The 26,427-nt window shown below is 33.7% G+C and overlaps 2 protein-coding genes across 2 annotated transcripts; one reads left to right on the plus strand and one right to left on the minus strand.

The window, feature by feature from the left end:
- The first annotated feature begins 1,368 nt into the window (after window positions 1-1,368).
- LOC120326655 (vitamin D 25-hydroxylase-like) lies at window positions 1,369-8,862 on the plus strand. Its single transcript, XM_039392978.2, has 10 exons — window positions 1,369-1,547; window positions 1,810-2,133; window positions 2,704-2,849; window positions 3,174-3,270; window positions 3,879-3,988; window positions 4,261-4,382; window positions 5,521-5,642; window positions 5,996-6,140; window positions 6,752-6,915; window positions 7,439-8,862. Exons 2-10 carry the CDS (start codon window positions 1,873-1,875, stop codon window positions 7,754-7,756), a joined length of 1,485 nt encoding a protein of 494 aa, XP_039248912.2. The 5' UTR covers window positions 1,369-1,547; window positions 1,810-1,872; the 3' UTR covers window positions 7,757-8,862.
- An 873-nt stretch (window positions 8,863-9,735) lies between these two features.
- Window positions 9,736-25,838, minus strand: LOC120335019 (meprin A subunit beta-like). The gene is made up of 16 exons (XM_078115775.1): window positions 25,717-25,838; window positions 24,687-24,753; window positions 23,630-23,695; window positions 22,808-22,953; window positions 22,017-22,126; window positions 20,921-21,096; window positions 20,148-20,250; window positions 18,462-18,577; window positions 17,108-17,284; window positions 15,978-16,125; window positions 15,033-15,202; window positions 14,449-14,627; window positions 12,889-13,134; window positions 11,166-11,271; window positions 10,621-10,942; window positions 9,736-10,123 (listed from the first exon to the last, which is right to left on the minus strand). Exons 2-16 carry the CDS (start codon window positions 24,727-24,729, stop codon window positions 10,060-10,062), a joined length of 2,172 nt encoding a protein of 723 aa, XP_077971901.1. The 5' UTR covers window positions 24,730-24,753; window positions 25,717-25,838; the 3' UTR covers window positions 9,736-10,059.
- Between the last annotated feature and the right edge of the window lie 589 nt (window positions 25,839-26,427).

Here is a 26,427-nt window from a genome sequence, read left to right on the forward strand (position 1 = left end):
GTGTTCTACATATATATGTCATTACTTACGTAAGCAAAGTCTACGCGCCAATAAAATGTAAACGATATATATTATGCTTACGTTGCAAACTTAAAATAAATATTGTTTGTCAAACAGATGTCGCAATACAGTAAAAATTGCAACTAAGATATGCTTTTCTAAAATGTTTCGATATAAAGAGGCGATAGATACTTCAATGTATAGACACGAAAGTCCATCGTCTGTCTATGACAGTGCAGTTGGAGTCAGACCGGGAGTGGGAGTGATCGTATGTGATAATTTCATCGTTTTCGTCGGAGCCGGGGTCAAATTTTCCAAATTTACCGATTCAGAATTAAAATTTTAAAATTCTTGACATTGCATTATGATCCAGCATTTCAAAGTTTTAATAGTAATAAAGTACACATTTCTAAACAGATGAACACATCATTGAAATTAAAGAAGGCGTTTTATTACCGAAATTTCAATTTTTTGAGAAGTCGCTGAAGTCGTGGTAAAAATTCCTATTGAACTGAAGTCGTGACTAAAATCGGAGTCAAATAAATTTCAATTTGGATTAAAAATTTAAATCGTATATATTCTTTTTGTCAATGAAAATCACAAAATACTTACGCTTTATACAAAAACACCTGGGCAAAGGCACGATACATTTTTGATAAACTAAAACACAGACACATGAAGATTGTAAAGAATAAGACTTCTATTTTATTTGTTGCCCATGAAACAAACTATGTATCTACTAGACTAATTTTAATTTCTTGCTGTAATTTTGTAAACAAAATTATGAAAATGTAAATTTACAAACCGAGACGATGCGTTTAGCGGACCAAATGTGGGTCGGTTTAATTAAGTCAGTCCTAAACAGACTGAAAATCAGCACTAGCACTGAAAATGTATAGTTGTAAGAGTAAATAAAATATCAAGCTTCATCACACTATAATCCCGAAAAAGTAATTGGCCAGTAGCCCAGGAATGAAGCACCGTAATCCATCAATTTTATCATCGCCCTCACGCTAGGTGAGGTAAAAACATATGTAATATGTAACTCGGAATGTATGAATGTACAAGCTTGCTAGTGAGAGAAGGTTAACCTCATTTATTGGTTAAATTTGGTGTTCTCTTTGTACGTGATTGACGTAGAAAATCTGCAAATGTGCAAAGTTGCCAAAACGTCGAATGGTTGCAATGCCATGTTGTTGTGATTTTGAATGTGAGTAAGCGCATTCAGGTGACTAAGTAACATAATATTTGGGACCGTCTTCTATATAAAATGTGACATTTTTTCGACAAACCCCAGTTGGCTATGACCATAAACTAGAATTCATACAGCTCTCAAAAGCCTAAATGCCGGAGGAAATGTTGGATAGCATAGAATTCTCCTATTTATCCATGGTGAGAAAGAAAACCCCATAAGACAGCTTATTAGTATGACGTACCACTGCATTTCGTCCAGTGCATCCAGTTATTCGTCTAATTAACTTATTTGGTAAATGCGGACTGTGGACTTCGAAGAAATTGCATAATATCACAAAAATATTTACCACAAGGTATACTTTCTTAAATAAATACGGCACTGATGTAGCAAACAAATGTTTATACATTCCTTTCAGGCTTCTACTCCTAACTATGCTTTGTATAAAAAAAACGCTAGAAGCGAAGCTTTTTACGAAAGGATAGGAAAATTTTTTGGAATTGAAATCGCCTTACAACTTTATTTCCTTTATTGCCTACATAACGTCTAACATTGTAGCTGTTAGTGAAAAACATTTTTCTAAGCGAAATTGCATTAAAACACCGTTTTATTTGCAGAATTTGATTATTTCAAGCTCGTGTAAAATTAAACTCGTTGATATTGTTGAGAAGCCTTACAACATGACTGCTTTCGAATATATCGACTACCCAACGGTTTTCTCTGGTGTGGCAGCGTTTATGCTATGCTGCTACTTACAGAAAAGACCAAAGAATTTTCCACCGGGTCCTCAAGGTCTCCCTCTTGTCGGGTATCTTCCGTTTCTTGGAAAAAATCCTGCGGAGACTTTAAGACAAATGAAAGAGAAATATGGATCTGTTATGTCTGTTCCATTTGGAAGTGAAAATTGGGTAGTTTTGAACGACTTTGACGTCATTCATGAGGTGAGAAAACGTTTAATGATTAATTCAAGATATGTTATAATTGAAGAGCATATAACGGTGTAAAAGAATTATCATTTAAATTTGATAAATTTTAATCTATATAATCGTTTTATGAACGATCTCATCGATTGTCTAATAATTGTCCTTCAAAATATAATCCACCAAGGTATTCAGACCAGCAAACCCCCAAAATGCAATCTGCGGCGCAATGCTTCATACTTTCATAACGAAGATTAAATCGACGCGTAATTTGTGCGTTGAGCAGCCTATACCGAATCTCGAAGCCATATTTCGATTTTCTTTTATTTGATTTGCTTACTGAATGTTTACTCAAAAAGGAAACTCATGACACTTGTAAAATATTCTAGAATCTAGATAGATAAAAACTTTTGTGCAAATCGTTCAAGATTACTTAAACTTTTGGATACAATATACACAAACAGAAAGTCATGGCTTGATTAAATTTTCTTCACTTTTACGAATAATCAAGAAAATCATGTTTTTTTTTGTCGGGTCACCCTGCTGACTTGAAATAATTCTATTCTTCTGTGACTTGGTATAATTGTTCAGGCACTGGTAAAGCAGGGTGAGAAGTTTTCTGGACGACCTCATAACATTGCATACGATCTTATATCCAACGGTGGAAGTTTCTTTAATTTGGATTACGGCCCAACATGGAAAGCTTTGCACAAATTTGGCGGGGTTACGTTAAGAGGGTGAGTTATCAGTGACAATGAGTTATCAATATTATTCTAATGTATCAAATATTCTCATATTTTCCACTCTTCAGCACTTAGTTGGTAGTAGCTAACAGTCACTAAAAGAGTATTGTTTTTTAATTTTTTAATTATTTTCTGTGCGATATTTCACCCCAATGTTTTGTTATTATTCCTTTAGGATGGATAGCCCGGAGATCAGGTTGAATACTCGATATGGTACTCAGCTAAAATCTTACCGGCTCATATGGCGCAATGGCTTTTTATTTGAATATTGCTTATTTGTTATAATTTCGATAATATGTAAAAATTATTTTATAATAGGGCTGGAGTAGGCAAAAAAGAAATGGAAGAAAATATTGTCGAAGAAACGAAGTTTTTGATAGAAACTTTGGCAACACAGAATGGACAGGCATTTCAAGTAATTTTCATAATGTTTGTTGACATTTTTGTCGAACATTTGTTCAACATTTTTGTTGAAAGTTGAACCCCAATGAAACATACCAGGGGCTTCATATGGAAGGAAACCCAATACTGGCAAAATAAAATGATATTAAAAGTGTAGCATATTTAATAGTAATGGCAAACCTCTAATAGATATTTGATCAGATTCAAACATTATATATAATAATATAGACTTTCGGATTCGAATTAAACATTGTAGTCTGTATAGGAGGAATCCTAGTGTGCCGCAGAACCCCTTGTTTAAAACCAGTAACATAAAACATAACCCATGTTATTTGAAACATATTTTATCGGGAACATAGTTTTTGTTCAAGATGTCATAGATTACGGAACAAGTTTGTGCCACCGTACACAAAAAAAAACATCCAAGTGTTCCTTTTTTGTGTTTTTCACAAATCAAAGTTAGGCGTATTGTGGAAATACCAAAATTTTGTTTTAGATCTTTAGCATTTCACATCGAATGCATTTCATGAAGGACCAATCTTAATCACACAATACAGAATTAAAAGTTCAAAAATTGTACTATTTCACAGAGTTTGATTTGGTCATCCTTATTTCTTTCAGATGAAATTGACTTCGGCAGTATCGAATATTATCAGTCGGATAATATTAGGTTCAAGATTTGACTACAACGACAAAATGTTGAAACATATAATTGAAATGATGAAAAGAAAGTAAGTTTTATTTTAAATACAAAGGAGCAAAGCTTAAATATATACACAGGACTTTTGCTTAACACTAGCTAAAAACCATTATTAATTAGGATACTTTTTATGCGTAGTTAGGGAGGAATAAAGCTTTTCAAAACGGAAATTTGATAAAACAACTTGGGACACACCGGGTTAAACTGGAAAACGAATCTGGTACTACAGCCTACATATCTCCGATATAAGCTCCATCAATTTTAAGTAATTTTGAACATTTGTAATCTTTTTTAAATTCACAGCTTTGAAGATACGCCCCATTCTCGTTTAATGGGAACGCTAACAATGGCTCCTATATTGAGGTTTATCCCTCCATTCCGCAATACTGCAAAGGTTACGGCTGATGATGCGGAATGCTTACTTGGTGAGAATAATTGCCTATATTTGTCAAAATCTTTAGGGTTTTATCAGGTAGTATTGCGGCAGCGTGTCTTTTTATTTGCTTGTTTTAACCCAAACTTGTGCAGATAAGCAATAAAAAATTATAGGATACATTTAGGATACATTTACAGAGAAATAAAAAATTTTAGAAAAGTTTTTATTTTCCTTTTTTTTCTTCTTTCCACGACGTTAGAACTGGAAAATTTAAAAATGAAAATAAATATTTCACGAAGAGAATCTTTTTTCATTCATCACTCCTAGTATAAGAGCCAGTGGCACTGATCATACAAATGCCCCACTGATATCCAACGACATGTAATATTAACCAACTTTTTTCAAGCAACCAAAATTTTCCGAAAACTTGAGTTTGATGTAGTGCTTTCATGGCGAAAAACTACATATACCAAACAATCATTTTTACATGAGAGTCATTTTGACAGAAATTACTTCAGAGTGAGACTACTGCGCGTGTTTGCCATCAGCGACTTTTCGAAATTGTGGTGTATCTTTACTTTAAGCAAAATATAGTCTACCAAGATTTAATTTCTTGAATTACTTCCTACATGTACAAATAATACCGAGCGATGCTCCAATATCAAATGCAAAAAAAAAACGAAAATTTACCCCGAAAAGGAAAAAATTGAATGTTTTTCTGGAAACAACAAGCGAACCAAGAGTAGTTTCAGTCCATCAACAGGTCGGGTAACACGGAAATTATATCATCCTAAGTGCGTTTGGGAAAATCTGAACCTAGATATGTAACATACAATGCTAACATATAGTTAAATCTAACGCTTCATCCACTAGGCAATCGTATCGGTGATCCCGAAGTATGTGAACCAAGATGGCAAACACCGAAACGTAGTATGTGTACCATGTTAGGGTTATGCCATAATTTTATTTCAATTTTCCGCATTTTAGTTCTATTACGTGTTCGGGGACTAGCCAAGTGAATTCCATAGCATTTGTACCTAAAATTATGGCCTAATCCTAACCTGGTACACATACTACTTTCCGGTGTCCGACATCTTGGTTCACATACTTCGGGAGTACCATCGTATCTATTATATATTTGCTAATAATAATCTCGAAATTAACATGTATCCTGAATTGGTTTCTAGGATATGTGCGTGATTTTATAAAGGAACACGAGGCGAAACTTGACGAACTGGACATCCGAGACTTTACTGATGCGTTTCTCAGTGAGATAAAGAAAAGTCATAAAGATGACAGTGCTTTTAATGTAAGCATAGTTTATTAATAGCCGCGCAATAATTCACTGAATTTGAAACCCAATATTTAATATACACGAAATGATCACATAGATCTTGTTGTCAATAGGTCTCTGTGGTTGGTATTTTTACAGTATTTTCTTAATCATATGAAAAACACAATCTCCCAGGCTTGTTACACCACCATGTCGCTTTTTAGTTTATAAAATTATTTATTATTATTTATATTCATGAACTTTTAGAAAAAAAAATATAATATTATAAGCTTAAAGTGATGCAATTTTGACGAACCAGCAAAGCTTACGAGGTAATATATTTGAGTAATGTAATTTATATTATATTGTCTCTCACATTATATTTTTAGAAAAAGCAACTCATCTATTTCGTTCGCGATCTGTTCAACGCCGGAACAACAACCACAAGCAGCACATTAACCTGGGCTTTGTTAGCTCTTGCGCATTACCCCAAGTATCAAGAAAAAATTGCGGAGGAAATCCAGGAAACTTTGGGTATAAAGTAGATTTTTTTCATCAATTTTTTTTTATACATGCTGCTTCACTGGGATATAATTGTCAAATAACTGCGTTTTTACATTGAATGTTAAGGCAGATAACTTTTTGATCTTGAACAACAAAATTACAGATCAAATCGAACCTAATGTATACTTAGTCATATTTCTATCGAAAAAGAAATAAATATGCACAACAAAAGTTGAAATACCAAATTATCCAAATAAATTTATTCTTAATTAAAAAAGATTAATTAGGGGCTTTTCAAAAAATAATTCATAATAATATTCATAATATTCATTCAATTTTTTTCAAAATATAATTTATCAAAATGAGTTTTCTGAGTTTTTGCGACAGCTCACTTTTGGCCTCGAAACTAAAAAAAAATTATTCTCGAAACATACTGCATGCTTATTTCGATAAATAACTATGTTCAGAATATATAAATTTGTATATGCTCCATTAATATACAAATATCGTACTGGGACAGAATCTTGAAATCTGGGACAAAATCTTCCGTTTTGCTGTTCACGTTTAGTACTGACATTTGACAAACTTTTAAAAATACAGCAATTTTACCTTCGTTTTTATTGTGTTTTGCCTTTTTGCAGGCGAGGACGGTATTACGTCAATGAAACATCGAAATGAAATGCCATTTACTTGTGCTTTCATACAAGAACTAATGCGGCATAGATTGTTGGCCCCAATGAGCGTGCTTCACAAGACCACCGAAGAAGCGACTTTGAATGGATACACTATTCCGAAAGACACGAACGTAAGTTGGCTAATGAATAGATTTTGTTATTCCGGTATTTGGAAATCATGATTTTTAGTTTGAACAAGACTTAAAGACAGGGAGCTATTTACTATACGTTGTTACTATACAAAGAGGGACGATGCAGATCTACAAAGAGCTCGTGTTCATGTCCTAGTTTTGAATTGACATGAAATATGTTTTGACAGTATACATGATAATGATGCACGTAGTCAAAGAGGATAATCTGCATTCCATCAATTAGAATATTTAAACTATAACGTGCCTAATTAGAAACTTCAGTTTTGCCTAAGCTTTAGAATTGACTTTGTTGGCATAGCAGATAATTTATTACTGTTTGAAATTTTCTAGCCTTCACCGAACCCACATTTGTGCTTGAACAGATATTTGGCCGCATCAAAAGTGTGAAACACCTAATAACAAAAAATAACCGTTGGAATATTTATCAAAAAATATGGCACCTACAAATTTGAAATAGATAACAAATACATCATTATTAAAGCTTTATTCGAATATTTTTCAGATCGCTCCAAATCTCTGGGCAGTTCATTTTGACCCCGAACACTTCGAAAACCCGGAAGAATTTCGACCTGAAAGATTTCTTGACCGCGACGGAACATTTATCAAATCAAATCACGTGATCCCGTTTTCAATCGGTCCTCGACACTGTATTGGCGAACAACTTGCAAGGATGGAAATTTTCATTTTTCTGACCGGAATAATACAAAAGCTTAAGGTGGTGCCCGATCCAGAAAAACCACTACCATCTTTCTTTGGTGGGGGGCACGGCGTTGTATCATACGACCCTCCACCGTTTGATGCTCTTTTTGAACGCCGCTAAATGTTTTTGTTAAATCCACAGGTCAAGTTTACATCGTTACTTTATGATAGAAAATAGTAATTTCTCATTCTCCTAAAACAAAAGCGGATATCATCACGATGAAAGTTGATAGTTACATTTTTCTAGCATGTTTCGATAGAAAATGAACTCTTCAACCATTATAGTTTGCCAAAAATAAACCACCAATATAAATAGAGAAATACGATATAGTTACAGATTTTTTGACCGAAGTCTGATATTCTTACTTAATTATCTACTTTACGGAATTGTAAAGTTTCACTTCTCTTCAAATCAGGCAAATTAATACAAGTATATGGCTTTTTCTCGATTACAAGATAAAAATTGACCCTATCCTTGCCCATCAAGATAAATAATTTTTTAAGGAAAATTTGAATAATATTTGCCCTTCATAGCATATCATAGAGTCAGTTGAAGTGAACTTGACCTCGTAATTGATATAGTTTAAACACAATTAGTGTGTAGAATTGATAAGTTCATTATTTTGGTAATATCATTTGCCAATAAGTTTGAACTGTACATATAAAGTGTTTGTTCAATTATTTTTTTTTGCACACTTTCTTTGTATGACAGTATTTTATGGTTTTGAATAGGTTTTCATATATAATTCATGAAGATACCCTACCCCGAACAATGGGGCTAACAATGTTCGGCAGTACCAACTTTTTTTGTAATGCTGTATCAAATTTGGGCTGCTCCACTACTCAGTGAGCATTATTGAGCTAATTTTGATTTAAAACAGAGTTTAAAATAAACATAGATCAATATGCAATATTTCGTTGTAAATATTCAAATTTTGATTTTAAAGGTCATTCATTCCTATCACTTTATCAGTTATATATTTTGATGCAAACTGGTTCAAATTAAAAAAAAAATTCAATAAATCATTACTTGAAATTGTTATCACGAGGCTCCAGTTTAAAAATAGGCAATTTCAAGCATCTTTACTGACCAGTGGCATCTCGCTTCATGATGTTTAGTTTAGTTTGACAGGCTTGATCATTAATAGTTTATTATTACGACGTTAAGTTTGTATATATATCTTATTCGGTAATAATTGTATTGCTTGCTTGCCCAATATATTTCGTTAATACACATATGATTGTTCATTAAATTAAAGGTAGCTATGAAGGTAGTACGTTGCGTTTTTTAAATTGGCATTCTACGAACACTTGTAGATCGTATCAAGGCGAGAAATTCAGATTTCTCTCTACCCAACTTAAAAGGAAGCTGAGGACTATGTTACCACCAGAAACAACCGATGAATTGTACTAAGCTTGTGGGATCAGGATAATTACTTATGAACAGTCTTACTGGACATGCAGCGGGCCTATAAATCGTTTTGTTAATATTGTTATATTGTTGTTGTTGTTCTAATTGTTGTCGTAAAAAAATCGCTGTTCTCGCTTTCGCATTTTACTAGTGGGTTGTTATTAGTATATATAGTTTCCCAACTTATTATGGAAAATTTTGCATTCTAATTAGAGATTCTGCCGCTATTATTTTTTATGGTCTCACATGAAACAATGTTAATCGCGGGCTTGATGAACATTGTTATTAGTTCGATGACACCAAATTTCAAAGTACCACAGGTGGCGCTGTTAAAGACTGTTACTAGCAGTGGTAACCAAATTTAGAAATTCTCATCAACCAAAGTTTTTCATGTGGTCCAATTTCTACGTTCTTACTAACATTCTGTGAACGCTGCTCTATACGAAGCTCAGCTAATTTTGGAATGAAAAGGCACACCATCATAAGACCAGATAAAACTAATAAACTATAATAAACAAATGAAATTTTTCGTCCGTGGGACCCTTTCTCCTCTTATCTACTATAAGTTTAATAGGCATACGCACTTTCTTGGCACTGTGGGACGTCATAATAAAACCATTTCTTTTTGTTTTGAAAATATTTTAATTTCCCAATTAAACAATAATTGCACATAATATAATGTAATTTATGCATAGATGGATGTAAATTAAAAAGGTAATATAATTTCAAATATTAAAAATGTCGTAATTGATTTGAAAACTTTTGCATAGATGAATCGGCTTTACAAGTTTATTGCTTTTAATGAGAAGACGTGGTCAGCCGTGGTGAAAACATTTAGTTAGCTCCAGCATCAAGGTAAATATGTTTTTTTAATGATGTGTTTGAGGTAGTCCAGCAAAAGGTAAAACCAAGGAAACCAACACCTCACCCATCTCCATTATTTTTTATCAAATTTAAAAATACACAGATTGATATAACACGGTCTGAATGATATGAATATATAGATCGTCGATTTACATGATAGGTGGGCGATCAGCGTACTTTACAGATGGGTCTTTAGCAAGCCCAGGACCGTACCTTAATAAAAATGAAAATGTTATTTTAAAGTTAGTTTTATTAGTCACTACATGCAAAACCAATTGAGAGCAAAGTGGAGCTAGTGTGCTAAGATTCGAGTACATATGTCTGTAATTTTGCTCACTCTCCTTATTTCCCATAGTTTAATTCAGTAACCACATTATACCAAGGATGTATTAGGAATGGTAAAGTTTTTTACACACAAATATTTAATGAACAACTTTACTTTAATTTTGCCAATTTTTATCCAAATAATTGTAGTACATAATCAGAATTGTAACTTTATACCGAGATTAACTTATTATTCCCCCTACTTCCTACTGCTTCACCCTCTACAGACAATTTATTGCAATTTTATTACTGGTCGTGGATTAGGCATTCACCAAAATAATTATGGCATTTCCCCCCGCCCCCTTCTGTCTAACTGGCATGTCCCTCGCGAAGATGAATAATTATAAAGATATCAGTAATTATTTGAGGTATTAAAATTTACTTACCTTACGTTATTCATGATAACTGGCGCTTGCTTTATTTTCTTTTTGTAAGAAGAAGCAACGAGGCAGATTAGAACTGCCATGAACAAGAATACTGCTCCTGATGTAGCAATGATAATGATCGAGGCTGTTTTGACTGAAATCATTTCATTATCACCAGCGTCATTAGTATCGTAGCTATGGTGATGGCTATGAGGTGACTGAGACTCGTCCATTTCGTATTCCATGGAATAGTGCAGTGAATTTGGGAGATTCCTTAGATTTCTCACTACTGGATTTGCCAGTTGAGCCGATATTTCGTCACTATTTTCAAAAGGACGCATATCTAGTAAAAAAAAAATAATATAGTTTTATAGCCGAGTCTTGTGTTTCTACATGCTACGTTTTATCAAGCTATGTGTTTATGGTTAGTATCTACAGCAACGTTAGGGATGCAACTCGAAATGCAGGCGTGATGCAACTTATTTGGACAACTTTACTCTGGTAAAAAAAGTTAGTTACGAGATTAGAACTTGTTCATGTTTAAGGTAAAAGCTTCTAAAGATTACCTGTAACTTGTACTGAGAAATATGCCACATCATGCTTCAGATACCTTCTATTGTGGAAACTCTCTTTGCTTATGAAGTATCGGTAACCGACAGCATCATTGAAAGACTGAAATTACAACAGAGGAACACTTAATTATATGGATGGGAAAGTCGAACAACGGTAAATGTACGACAATACCCTAAATCATGGGATCTGCTTAAAATATAAGAAAAAAAGGCACGACGGAAGCGTTTCATAGCGACAAAGTAAAGAACCAAAATTTAAAATTGATTGATAATCACCACAACTACAGCAACAAAAATAATAAAAGCAGTCTAGCAACATTTCATATCTGAACTTCTTTGATTGTGGGGAACTTTTTATGGTAAATGACCTACTACGACCCATGATTAAATTCCCTTTCTCTATTTAAATGACTTTCATTTTATTATTTCAAAGTCTTAAATAAAGTCACTCTGGCGGTCAATCGAGTCTAGTCATTTGGTTATTTGAGTTTGGTCTATTACTATAAATTTTCTAACACACAAATATACACGACAAAAATTATTCAATCCCGAAATAAAATCAGCGCTAAACGATTGGAGTCTGAGGTTTATTAAGCGGTAGTAAGAGTCCATTTGCTTTTTTTTTACTTCCGGAGTTTGATTGTTCCCTCTAAGATACTGTTATTGAAAATCAATTGTTCATTTTCGCGGAGCAAAGCGACTTTTACCAACAACAACAATCATCACAACAACAACAAGGAAAACAATACGACAACGCCAATTTTGACTATTCAATCTCGAACAAAAAGCAAGGCAATAGAGTTCGAAATCGCAAGTTTACTAGTGTTCAAGTCGTAATTTTATTTCCGAAGTTAGAATTATGAATAAAAGTTTTGGTATATTATGTTTGGCTGTTGTATTCGGATAAAACACAATTTCCACATTTCTGTAATCAACCATATTGCGGTCTGACAGCACTATTCGACTTGGTTGACAAATTTCAGTTTACATATGTATACAGGGTGTCTCAAAAGTAAGTTTACACTTTTACTTTTGATTTGCTTTTCCAAGTACTCATCATAAAGCGTTCATTTCTTCACAAAGTATGAATAGGTAGTAAAATTTAGGTATTATTTGCATTTTTCCTCAACCCACAGAACGATAAAGAGATTAACCCAAGGAATGAGGTGCAAAATTGCTGTTTGGCAAAAAGCATATAAATAGGTAACAAAATTCAACGCCTCTTTAAAGGAAAATTTGGTAATAATTCGGCTCTGAATGTTTTCTTCAGAGCGTCCGCTCCTTGTGTTTCCTGATTTTTGTGCAACAACTACAGATCCAGTTTCCATAAATTTATGTTGAATTGCAATTGCATTGTTCGTCGTGTAGTAACCGAATTAATACCAAATTCTCTGTTAAAGTGGCGCTCACTGTTCATACTGATTTATATGCGTATTGCCCAAAAGCAATATTGCACCTCATTTCGTGGGTTAATCTCTTGGTCACTCTGTGGATTGATAAAAAATACAAACAATACCCAAATTTTACTCCTTATCCATACCATGTGTTCTAAAGAAATGAACGCTCTTTGATCAGTACATGAAAAGCAAATGAAAATTAAAAGTGAATACATACTTTTGAGACACTCTGTTTATATATAAATATCACATAGTTTAGCAAAATTGTTTTCAGTATAAAACAAATCTTGTCGAAATAAACACGGAAAAAATAAACTTACCCCCAATCCAGTTGGTTTCTGGTAAGCCCTGAAAAAAGTAGAAGCCGAGTCGGTGAGGAAATTACTATAATGGTTCATTCTAGATAATGGGTTAGGGCCTTGATCAGTGAGGACAAGTCGAACAAACTGATTGTTGAAAGGCCATTCTAACTCATCGTCATATTTGCCACCAACTAGGCGAAAGAAAATGCCAAAGTAGCCCGGGTTTCCAGCGTCGACTGCAGATTGTGTGCCGTTAGGATATATCTAAAACAAATATATATACTAGTTTATAAACAGCAAATAAAATTTATTATTTGTCTGTTGAGGGACATGAGATGTGACATTGATTAGACAACAGCCTTATTTCATTTTAATTCTGAACAATACGGTTTAATAATGTATAATATTAGCAATTTATATTTAATTAAAATTCAAAATTCTATACAATCATAACATTGGATATAGTTTAATTTAATGTTAGATTTGTAAATCACATAACAAAATCTATTCATAGAAGAAGGAAATGATATCTAAAGCCCATAGAGCGTCAATGGTTCTTTATACCTAGAAGGTGTTGATTTCTGTACAACAGAAAATTGGGTGTTTTATAGCGAAAGAGCGAAATTTTGGAATGAAAACATTATTAAGAAGAAGCTGTTTTGTAGATGACTAGGGCTGGGAATGGTTAACCGGTTAACCGGTTAACCGATTTCAGATGGTTAACGGTTTCGATTAATTTCAACCGTTAACTGACATCTCAGATACAAATCATCTTCATATCGTACAATTTCTTCAAATATGATTACGTCATCGCAAATTTATCTCTTTTGGCATTTAATTCGAATAAATATTACTAACTGTGTGGGTAAGGACTCAATAAATGTGAAAAGTAATGGAAGTACTAAGATTGCAGATTATGGAAGTTTGACAATAATGAATTCAGAATCAGTTTTCGGTCGATTTCGAAATATATTGTTCACGATTTCATTGCAAAATCGGATATTCAATGTCATACAATAAGTGCGCAGTTGATGCCGTTTTTCTTTAAATGATATATATCTCGAAGTGAAAATTGCACATCGAACACTGATAATTTGTCACATAAATGACGTTTAACAACGGAATCAGGTTTTCCTAAATACTTCCACACGCCCAAACCACGCTGCGTGAACCCGATTCGTGAATAATTTTAATAAGCGATACCGGGATAAGAACACGCGAAATTGCTTTATAAGCATTGTGACGTAACAAGCTGCAATTATAAATTATTACGTCAAACGTCACGCGGCGGTTAACCGATTAACCGGTTAATTTTGCCCGGTTAACGGTTAAAGTGTTTTCCCTGAAATTCCCAGCCCTAGAGATGACTTTCCAATAGAAGTTTACAGCTATATTCACCAAATTGTTTTCATCAATCGGTAAAAGGAGTTAAAAAGATCGTACAAGTTTTCTTCAATTTCTCAAAACTTGACCTTAGATAACTGATGGTGGTATTCAATACTTTATTCATTTATTTCTACGTGGAAAAAAAATGCGAAGCCATTTGGTAAACAATCTACACTAATGAAAAACCCATACCATAATTTGAAAAGCATATCCAGGGTTTCCAGTGTACATTATCGGACTCGTAGAATACTCATTAACCTCGTACGTATCAGCCATCATGGAATACTGGGGTACGGTGAAGAATGACGTATCGCATTCTTTGTCCAAAACACTGACGTCATCAACAGCAATGATGTCATTATAGAATCCACCTATAACCCAAACAAGACCAAAATAAAAAAATTGAGGTATCAAACAATTTTAGCTGAAGTTTTAGTTTAAGGATCCCATTCCCATCACTACGTTTTTTTTAGCACCGGGCTATATGAAAACTGTGGCTTTTAAAATAACTCGTAATTGCTTCATTTGGACTAGTTCACGGGAGGTGTCATATATATTTATATATAAACAGACGAGTAATACGAGTTTTTTGTGATGGATAATTTTAGAATCGAGGTAGATAAAATGAGAGTTTCTCAGTTATGAAAGAAAGTTTTCCCATTGTAAAGTACATTATATATAATTATTTTCTGTATTTCTCCCAATTAGCTTCTTACTGCCAAAAAGTCAACAGTAAACGCCAATCTGACTTTAAAGTATCTCCTAATGCGACGTACCTGTCTTTCCCCAGAAGACAATTCTGAACGATTCTGGAGCTGAAATTGTCATTCGTTCCACGTTCCATTCAACATCATGAGCTCCAATCGATTTGCCACCAAACATTTTTAACGGTTGACCGTACGAAGTGATTTCCCCTGATACGGGGTCAAGCGTGGCGAGGTAAACTCTGAAATATTAATGTAGTTGACTAGTTTATTGCAATTAGATAATTGCTTTAATATTGTAAATAATAAAAAAAAAATTACAAAAAAACACAGAAAATCCTGTAATACTGTATACCAGGGGTTCGCAACCTGCTTGGCCGCGTGCCAAATGTGGTCCATAAGGGAAAATTGTGCGAGTAATTCTAATACCTTTATTTATATCCGAGTCTAAATCATTATCTATGACGTTGCATTGACCTAACAGCTAGCTTGTGCAAAGCGAACAACGCATGCCACAGGAACAATAACCAATATACCTTTGTGCCTGCAACTACAAAAAAGTACATATTAAATTGAAGATGCTGCCCGCGGTTACACTCAGTCATTTGTAGCTGCCGAGGTTTTAATACCTCGTTTTTTATCGTGAAGTTCCCACACCCCGAACACGGATTTGTAGAAACAATCACTAATATGTATGGAGCAAATATCTTTGAAGTAGCGAAATCTATTCGGTTCGACTTTTCTCAGTCAATTTACTATATTAATACGTAGTTACATTCAACGCTCTAACCACTAGGCAATCATTGCGAAATTATAATTTTCGGAATGGGTATGAAACGTGAATTATAGTAAATAATTTTTTACTCAAAAAATAGGTTTGAAATAAGATCGAAGTCACATGTTTTGTAAGAAAAAGACTGGTTTTAGATATATTATATGAAATATACGACTGACATTGAGATGGAGACACTGACTGAACTGGAGTCAAAAAGGCCAATTTTATATTTGAGTACTTACGCCATTGATGCCCCGCTTCCTTCATTTAGGTTTATATAGTGTGAGAATTCGAGACATTGCTTTTCTACAGTAGTTGTATAACGCATCGACTTCATTCCTCCAGAAAGTCCAGGGAATTTGGTCGAGGTATCAAGGTACATGAAGCTACCTGTGTGAAAGAACATTCAGTAGAAATAATACCAACGCACGGATAAAGATGGAAATGGTAAATGACTTATAAAGAAAGAAATATATTAAGAAATTAAGAAATGTTGATGTTGAAAGAATTGTACCGGGAATCCTATAAAGTACTAAAACAATCTAGAAAATATTATTAGATAATTTTATCGTGAATTACAATAGGAGCAAAATTGAGGATGAAATTACACTGCATTAGGCTCAGACGACCCAGGAACCAAAAGCGATGCAGTGCGACCTAAATCACTTTTGTATTTATTATAAAAGTGGAAATTCTATTCATCCCAAATTGTAATATATTTTCTGAATTTTTTTTTGCGAATTCTGATTTTTGTGAGCCAGGTTTTCCAATTCGAAGTTCACAAAAAAGGTATGTTATAATGCGGTCAGCTCAGTATTACCAAAAAAATAATATTAATTTCTTTGTTAATTTATAAAAAGTTGAATAATTCTGTTCATTATTCACTGAGAATAGTGATAGTGATAATGAATAGAAAAATATGAATGTGTAAAGTTTGATGCCAAGCGTATTTATAATACCGAGATCGTAAATTTCTATCTTACTAGTTATCTTAAAGATGTGCAGGACAAAAATATGTGGCTCAGAGTTTATTTGTCTCTTTACATTTCTTAAAATGTATGAATTAAACTTCCTGACAGCGATTTTTTGTTCATTTTATCGTTTAAGATAGTTTAGGTCAGTTAGTTTTGAAATCTACCGAAAGATATACAGGGTGTCCATAAACTCTTTAACATTTTTCAAAAATTGCAAAGAGAATTTATCGATACCATATATTGTTTTGATCCTCACCGATGTAAAAAAATGGAGTAAAAATACTTGAACAATTACTGATTAAAACAACAAACCTGGTTAAAATACATTGAGAACTGACCTAACTTTTTGGACACGCTGTATATACTAAATGCTCCAATATTTCTATAATACACATTACCTACTCCCTCTGTTCCAAACGTCGAATCAAATTTTGGTAAGTACTTGGTTGTGGGACCAGATGCGTCTGACGTTTCTATGTTATGACGTAACCACATGACGTCACTGTTGTCTTCTGAATATCCTCCAGCATTCGTTTCTTCATAATTTACGGTATTACTGATTCTGACGGTATCACCTTGATATAGAAAAAATATATATATGAATTTAGTAGAAAAAGTGTGCTCGAATGTATATTCGAAAATAAAGAAAGGCCGTTTACAATTTAAATTTTGTTACGAAGTCAGTTTTCAATATAGCCATACCATGTTTGAAGTATTTTAATCAGAAAATGAGGTATTTTTATCTCATTTAATACATCTGTACCGGACCAAAACAACATATGGTATTGATAAATTCCCTTTGCAATTTTAAAAAGTTTTAAAGACTTTATGGGCACCACATATATTCAAAAAAAATAAAATGGAAACGCACTACAAAGTATAATAGAAACCTCTGATATACCAAAAGGTAGTGAAATTACACAACTTTTCGTAGTTTCGTGCCTCAAAATATTAGTTAGGGTGGCATTGCAAAATAATGGTGACCGTACATTTGAACCCATGTGTATATCCGCGGGTTCAATCTATATGCGGGTGCTAAAACTCATGGGTATGGGTTTAAATATACGTAAAACAAAAAAAATTCCAAAAAAAAAGTGCAATAGTATGTAGGCGTACTTGTCGTGGGTTCAAATGTACGTGGGTTCTAATGTAATGGAACCCAAAATAATGGATACTAAAAAAGCCAATATGTTTGGAAATCCACATGACGATGGCTATGATGTAGTTAAATGGTAACAAGGTAATGCTAAATAACAAGCTAAATGGTGAAAAATAACAACCAGGAAAATAGGGAAAATGAAAAATGTACAAACCCAAGATTTAGTGTAATTATTTAGGTTCCAACTATATATAGCTACCTGAAAACAAGTTACTGAAGTCAGCTTTTGATGAATAAATATGTTGGCTCGGCGGTGTGACGCATCGTGCTAAGCGTCAGAAATACGCTCGCCACCGCACCTCAGATTACCCTGCTTGGGTACGCAGGTGCGGGGATAGTTATGTGCGAGAGGATTGCTGGGCTCCTCGCCGCCGCAGGGTGGTTCACATAACCGCTAGTCGGTTACGGCCCCTCCACCATCAAGTGCGTTCTTCCGAAAAGAAATAACTGGCTAACTAATTCCATACCCGACATGGACTGGTAACCGACGAGGGGCCGTTGATTTCAATATGATTAAGTCATCTTATCGGCTTTCCTATTCCCATGAATAAATATGTAAATCCTATCCTATAATAAAGAACAATTTTACTTACTGCAATCATACATTCTTTTGATCTTTGTCACATCACCTGGGCTGAACGTACTGCGTTGACCAATCACGTCTTGAAACTTTGGGTCACGTGTTCTGATTGTTATATTTCCGTCCTCCCTAGGAAAGAAATATTAATTCATGTTAAAAATCATAAACTGGGTTTGCTGTTAGAAATTAAAATGTAGTAAAAAAAGATAGTAACAGTTTGTTATTAAATAGCCTTAAGATGGCCTGGTTACCAATCCGTCTTACAATTAAGCCATTTTGTCAGCTTTCCTCTTTTTCAGAATGAATAAGAAATCCTATACTACATAAAAATTCAATTCTGAAAATACTTATGATATAAAACATCCAATGTGAAAGATATAACGAGTTTACTTCATTCATAGTGTATATAATTTATAGACGGCAATTTTAATTCGTTGACTTGCCAATATTTCAACAAATACGGGCGGCATGGCCTTGCTTTTCATAAGATATATTCATGAATTTCTCCAAACAAAGGAATAGATAAATAATCACTGATATATAGGTAACTTACTATTTAGTTTTTTTAACCTCGTTACAATCCTACCTACAATCCTATTGATAAATAATGATTAAAATTCTGGTAGCAACACCAACATAGTTAAGCGTCACCATTAGACTATGGGTATGAAAAAGATTGAGGTTTTCAAAAATAGTTGATAAAATATAGAGAATTAAATAATTGTCTTGAGCGTCAACATACTGAAGCAACAAGCACATACTCCCTACAACAGACACCCTCATTGCGACATTTACTAACGGTTTATTTCAAATGACGTAAGAAGCTTGTCAATGAACGCACGAGGTCAGTTCATTAATGTAAATAAAACGCGCAATGTGTATTTATCTTATTAGTACCGTTAGTGTTTGCCAACAAGATAATAACTGAAATGGGGGTGTCTGAGGGTTTTAAATCAACATTGCTAGTTTATGTAAATATGTTTGCATAAAACTTGCGACAGAAATTTCGCCGACAAATTATATATTTTGAATTTTGTTTGGGACTAAATTGATAGTAAATTAAATTATGGTCAGAATGTATGATATATGTTGCCGTATATTAAGACAACAAAAGCCACGGTTTAATTTTTCCGAGTGTGTTTGTACTACTGTTTTGTATTACAAAATATCGGGATTTTATGAACAAAGAATAAAAGGAAATAATCTTCACCAATCCATGACGTTGGATTAGTTACAAATCGGGGTCGCGTAGGAAAATTGAAAATCAGCTCCTTACTTTAATATACACGATCTACGTAGTAAAGTACGGTCGCTATGGAAAATCGGACCTACTCTAAGGTATTCGCCATTCATAGAAATAGCCAAATAATATTTGACCAACGGTTTCTTACAATCTAACATTTGTACGAGAGGATTGCTGGAATCCTCTACGTCGAAGATTGCTTTTTTCGCTAGCAATTGCTCTTTATCAATTTCCTTTTTAACATTTTCTCTATATACGACCACCATATTTATTGCCATATAAGAGAGTCGGGTTTTCCCAAAACAGAAATAAACTAATTTACTTTATCCTAATTGAACTCAAGCATAGTTTAACAAATTCGCACCAAAAACGATCAATAAGCGTATCTTAGAGACATTTCATTGAGTAGACTTATTGTATTTCTCTCTAAAAATTGATTTCTTCTCATTTACTTACGTGAAGGCCGTTTTTCCATAATGCATCACAGAATCAAAATCATACGCAACTCTCCGGTTATCGGTCTCGTTGTATGGGTAATTATTGAAGTTGTAAGCCATATCTGCAGATATAGATGTAAAATGTGTTAAATATGGAGCAATACTAAAATAGTAAATTTGAAGAAAACATTTTTTGACAGCAACATAGTCCAATTACGGAATTATATCTTTAATAATTACAGAGTTAAATATCCGAGTCGGGAGTTAAAAATTTAACTGAAGCTATAAAGTTTGCAAATGCCAAAGATCTTCAAGAATAATAACATGTCGTCAAATTTCAACACACAACATCAATTAATTAATCACAACACAACAATAGTTTTTGAAAAATCCCTTATGTACGATTACTCAATATTAATGGATCGCGTATGATGAAGGCTAATGGTAACCACTGAAATGTCAAGAGTTACGAGATACGTAGGATTATGATGGTGCAATGTGTATCGACCAATGTCGATTGCGTCCTATTCATAAGTTATATGTTTTATACCGAATGTACCCCATAAAAATCATGGATGTTGTTGTTTCGTTTGCGTTGGGAATTTTAAGATCGCCGCTAATTTCACTAATTATAATAATACCAAAATAACAAAATACTTCGCTTTCATTAACGAAATAGGTAATCACGGCCCTCGATCCTTGGGTGTTGTTGATAAACGTATCACCTACTCGAGCCTGCGCGGACCTAAACTGAAGTATAACTCTTACATATTTTATCTATCACGATTATACCTGGTGATATAGCGTCCCACATTATTTCAATATAATCGTCTCTATCAGCTCTTGACTGCTCGTGCCAAACTCCAATTGCATGCATTAACTCGTGCTCAACTGTGGACATATCTTCGCACCCTCTACCTATGGAAACGGTCTGCTCTCCTCCTTGCATTCCGACATAGGACCAGCATCTAAATAAGATAAAAACACGATAATTTAAATTTTTCCATGGGTAATAATTCTCATCCGAACAAAGACCTTGTACAAGCAGCTATTGAAATGTAAGAAGCAAGCTTCAAATTCGAAACGACTGAAATCGTACAGGTTTGGAATTGTCTACCTAATTTATTATACTCTTGGTAGAGTTTCGGCCATTTTGGCCATCATTTTATTTCTGTTTTCTTTATTTTAGTTTTATTACGAGTTTGGGGACTGTCTGTGTTGGTCAAGTGAATATACCCTTGCCCATAGGTTTCCGTCCCTTTATACAACTTGATGTAGAGTAGGAAACAAAAATAGTTACCTCCATATTGGTAGCGCCGATTACCAAATGTCTTAATGTTAGCGTCGCCAAACAATTATTTCAATAGTTTACGACTTAAAACAAATCCAAATAAAAATAAAAGTTTTAGGTATACAAGCCTTAGCTTACTATCATCAGATATTTTTTATATGACTAGCAACGGCAACAATTTACTACCATTCGAACATTATATTTATTACTCGTTGATACCGAGACGAGAACATTAGATCACGCATTTCAATTGAACAAAACATATCAGTTATGACGATTTTCAGAAAATATAAAAAATGTACTACATCCAATGCGATTGAAAAAATCCTAAACATTTTGCCTCCTCAACATTTATTGTCAATAAAACTGTTGGTGTTTTTGCAATTTTGGTATTCACTGCAATGAGCTACAATAAATTTATTTTGTTTCACTAGCTCCAATCATTCCAGTTGCCAGTAGCCTGTAACGTTGCTCACAGGAGGGAACTCATTGCTTCGAAATTAGTGCAGTGACCTTGTTTCAATACAACAATAGATATAAAACACATTTTATAAAATATACATTTCTTCGACTCAGAAAATGTTTCGCATTACTCACCCCGACAATTGGTCAAATATTAAATAATTTTCTTCGTTAGTTCTGGCAGGGAAAGACAAACAAGTACGTAGTTCATATTCCCGTCTTGCTTCGTCTATAGCTGCTTTGCCCTGTCACAGAGAATTAACATGAATTTTCTTCTAGGTAGAATATAACACTTTCATTATATATCACTGACAATAAAGATTCGACAAGAACAACCTCATATAACAGCAAAGAGTTAGTTGAAGATATATTAAGGGTTAGACAAAAATTCAATCTCAGTTGTTTTGACTTTTTTACTCCTAAAAGGCTCTCTGCGGACGGTCTCTAATGAATTAAAGCTACTATGTTTGCATAGATCAGATTTTTTCGGCTTCGTATTCGCAAACACTATGGCCTATACACTTTCTAAGTCTAATACACTCTATTTTAGATGCGGGGCACAAATTTTAAATCCGAGATATTAAACAAATAATGGCAACCTAAATGGGCCAAAAGCCTCAACCACTAGGTCTCTGCGTAATTTTCTTATCTTTTTTCCTGAATTGATTGATCTTTCGTGAATATTATTATTTTATATGACAAATTATATATTTCCCTCTCTTCAGTTTTGGTACAATTCACCTGAGAAGATATGTTTTCCCTATTGTATCAACTTAAACTTTGAGTCTCGCTCCAATCGGCCTTATCAACGTGAAATAAATACTTCTCCATAATTATATATGTCTAAATAGCTTTTTACACATTGATTAACGGATACGCGAAACCTTGTCTTGAAAAAACGTTCTTGAAATATTTATTATTCTTACAAACAGCGTTGTTGCATTGGTAAAAGCAACTGGAATTGTCTTGTTTGGCCAGAAGTAATCCTTGTAACCTTCATCATCCACTATAGTATTTCTTGTATCCTTTTGCATCAAGTCACCTTCCTTGAGTTGCCCCAGTACGCCTTCACCTATGAAACAAGAGAGTAACGCGACGTGACAGTAGTGGCGAAGATTTACGAAACAAAGTGTGTTCTTTTCTGTAGAGAGTGCGCTGCCATGATTTATAATGAAACAGCAAAACTTCGCATTAACTATTGAGGGAATAGACTATGAGAAAAAATTTTAAATTTTAAACACGATAGCCCACTGACGAATTTGTCCATTTGAAATATAAAAAAGTTGAAATAGATGGATTATATAATTTGCGCTGAAATACGATTTTTTTCCAGCGGCACTAACGAAAATTTAGCTCTCTTTTTTAATAAATGAATTCTAATAATTAGAACTTTATTACGATTTTTGTGTATTATGATAAGGCGAAAAATAACTATTAATTTCGATTCGACATTTGAAAATTTAACTTTCAAATAAAGTCCCATAAAATATTGAATTCAATAAAAAAAAGTATTTACAAATTAAATACTTGTTACAATGTAAACATAATTGCAGTGTATCTAACGTGAACAAGTGACAACAACCTGAAAATTTAACTTTCAAATAAAGTTTCATAAAATATAGAATTTACTAAAATAAGATTTTTTCAATTTAAACACTTGTTAAAATGCAAACATAATTGGAGTTTAGCGAACGTGTACAAGTGACAACAACCTAATAATATTAGAAATCAATTTCTCAAATACTTACGGGCATTGATATCTGGGATGCTCAGAGAAGGTTCGATGTCAAAAATATTCCCCTCAGTATATGTGTCTGCAAAAAAATGTAATATAATATTATATCAAAAATATGTTGTAACAACCTGTGTGTTTGGTACTCCCGTATGTGTAACAGGTTAGGGTTCGGCGATAATTTTATTCCGATTTTTCCTATTTTAATTATATTACGAGTTAGGTAACTGTCTGTGTTACTCAAGTAAATATACCACCTGCCCGTAGGTTTCAGTCCCTTTACACAAATTGATTATTACCTTCATATTGGTATACACAAGTCTAGAGCGACGTGAGTTTTGCGGTATGATTGAACCTTTCAGGCGTCTGTTCAATTAATCACGGATTCTCACTTTAATAATATTTTTTCTGACCAAGATGATCTACGTTACCCTGTATTTTATATATGCACTTTCGTGCTTAATTACGTATATATTGGAATAGATGGAGAAGCTACCAAATAGTTTTCGAATATGCATGTTTTAGTATTAATAGGAAACCAAAATTTCATTCAATAAATTGTGGGAATTCCATTTTGTGAATCTGGATAGTGCACAGAATACATATGAAAGAGGATCGTAGGCAAAAATATGAAAAGGCGTGGGTAGTTCAAAAATTTTAAACTTTTAAGTTAGACCGTACCAGATAGCGGTCAGGCCAGGGGCCGTAAAACACGGTTTTTCAAGGGTCTTGAGGGTCTAAAAAGCGTTTCCGGCTACGGAAAATTGATATGTATGGCACATAAATAAAATTTTGTTTTTGAGGGGTGAGGGGCGTCCGATCTTCAACTCGTCCTTCCGCTTTGGCTACGCCCATGTATTTGTTTCAGAAATGGTTCATATATTTATAGTTTGACAGAGTTTACCCAGTTTTTGCATTCTGTGTGAAATAATGGGTTTGCAGTTGGGAGGGAAAAAAGAATTTGAATATATAAACATTAAAATTTCAAATGAACCAATTTAATATATTCTTGCCTATACGGTCACGGGTTTATTGTAAACGATTTGCTTCTTATTTAAATCCTTATTCTGTACCTGGAATAAGTCCTTCATTGACGCGTCCTTTAACAACGTCCATTGGCGTTAAATTTCTGCTTTGAACCTTAAAATCAAAGAAATTGTTTTTAGCAATGATAAAATGAAAGACGTTAGCTAGTACATATTTTAGGAAGAAGTTCACAGAGATTGACTGCTTCATGGATATACGTTTCAAAAACACACTTTCATCGTTTCGCTAATTGTTGTGTGAGCGTCCACAGGCTCAAATTTCATAAACAATAGTTATAAACATGAGAATCGTTGCTTTTTCAAGCCCGTCATTGGCATATATCTGAAACAAGTAAATATTTTTGTTTTTACGTCAGGGTTGGGCCTTTGATAATTGAACGAGAGGTCACAGAACGTAATATGCTTATCCTGTCTTCTCGTCTTTGGTACCTTATGCAATTTAATTTGAATATTTGGATGTTAATAAACACACCACCGTTCTTATGAGAAGTTCTTGTGCCTTAATTGCAAACGAGGCCTTAAATACGCGATGTTTAATATCTAACGTGCTAAATTTTTTGTAACTAACGTCTGCTTTGTCTACATAATCTATCATTGCATTGGAACACCTATTATGCGGTCGACGAGTCAACATTGTTAGCCTAACGCGTCCATCATCAGACTATGAATTGCATTTTGTAAAAATTCCATTGTTATGTGTTGGTGCTGCATTTAATTAGTTTTTTGGGAAATTTAAATTATATTCTATTATATATCCACCATTTCTGGTAATTTCAGATGAGTTGATAGAGCTTTCTTACCCGAGAAATAATAGCCAGCAATATTGCAAAGTGAGGTAAATTCACCCTCATAATGCGGAGTTCACAAAAGAATAAATATATTCTTAATTTATATATAATAGACCTGTGTTGCCAGTAGTAAAATAAACAAATTTCGACGAAGATTTAGAAAGGGCTATAGAGGCAACCGAAGTACATGTACTCTGTTTTGTGCTTAAAATTCACATTTTATTTCATTATTTGTTTTATAAAGGGTTCGAAACAAATTCTGAACTTACTCTATATAGGTTCAAAAATTGTACCTCGCCCTGTCTGAGTTATTTGCCTTAGACAATGAGGCAAAAATCCGCAATTTTCACATATATAGCTCTGATTTCAACTAGTTTAATTTAATGTTACTCATAAAAAAAAATGTAACTAAGTAAGTTGTTTACATGCTTTGTTTGTTTACACAAACGAACTGGACCGTAAAGCATAGTCAAAGCTCTCTATATAAAATTTTTCACAGTTCACACTCTAATAAAAATCTGCTTAATTGCTTTCTCACTTCCTAAGTGAATCGGACTCTTGATACTTTCTACAGCATCCTTGCAATATACGCATGCGGATCTATCAGAGCATAGACATGGTTTCTCGTATAACCCCAACTGATACTCACTTTGACATCTGCGATGGTTATCACTTGTCATTCAACCCACTACCTAACCTCTGAACATTATGCACTAATATATGAAGTTTTCTCTTCCAGACTGAATAGGCTCATAGAACACCAGTCACAAATACGTAACTATGTATGAAAGTTATAAGGGAACTTGGATATTGTGTATTGAACTGCAGGTCCTTTCTCCTTGTTATCTTTCTACTTCGGATCCGTATGTGGTACTCACCACAAGGATGCTTGAACGAGATAGTATTAAAGTGATAAGTAAAAATAACATGATCTTTTTCAACGAAATAGAAAGTATATTTGTGAGCTTTCGTTAGATCAT

The sequence above is a fragment of the Styela clava genome, chromosome 1, assembly GCF_964204865.1.
Source record: "Styela clava chromosome 1, kaStyClav1.hap1.2, whole genome shotgun sequence".
In the NCBI taxonomy this organism is placed as follows: Eukaryota; Metazoa; Chordata; class Ascidiacea; order Stolidobranchia; family Styelidae; genus Styela; species Styela clava.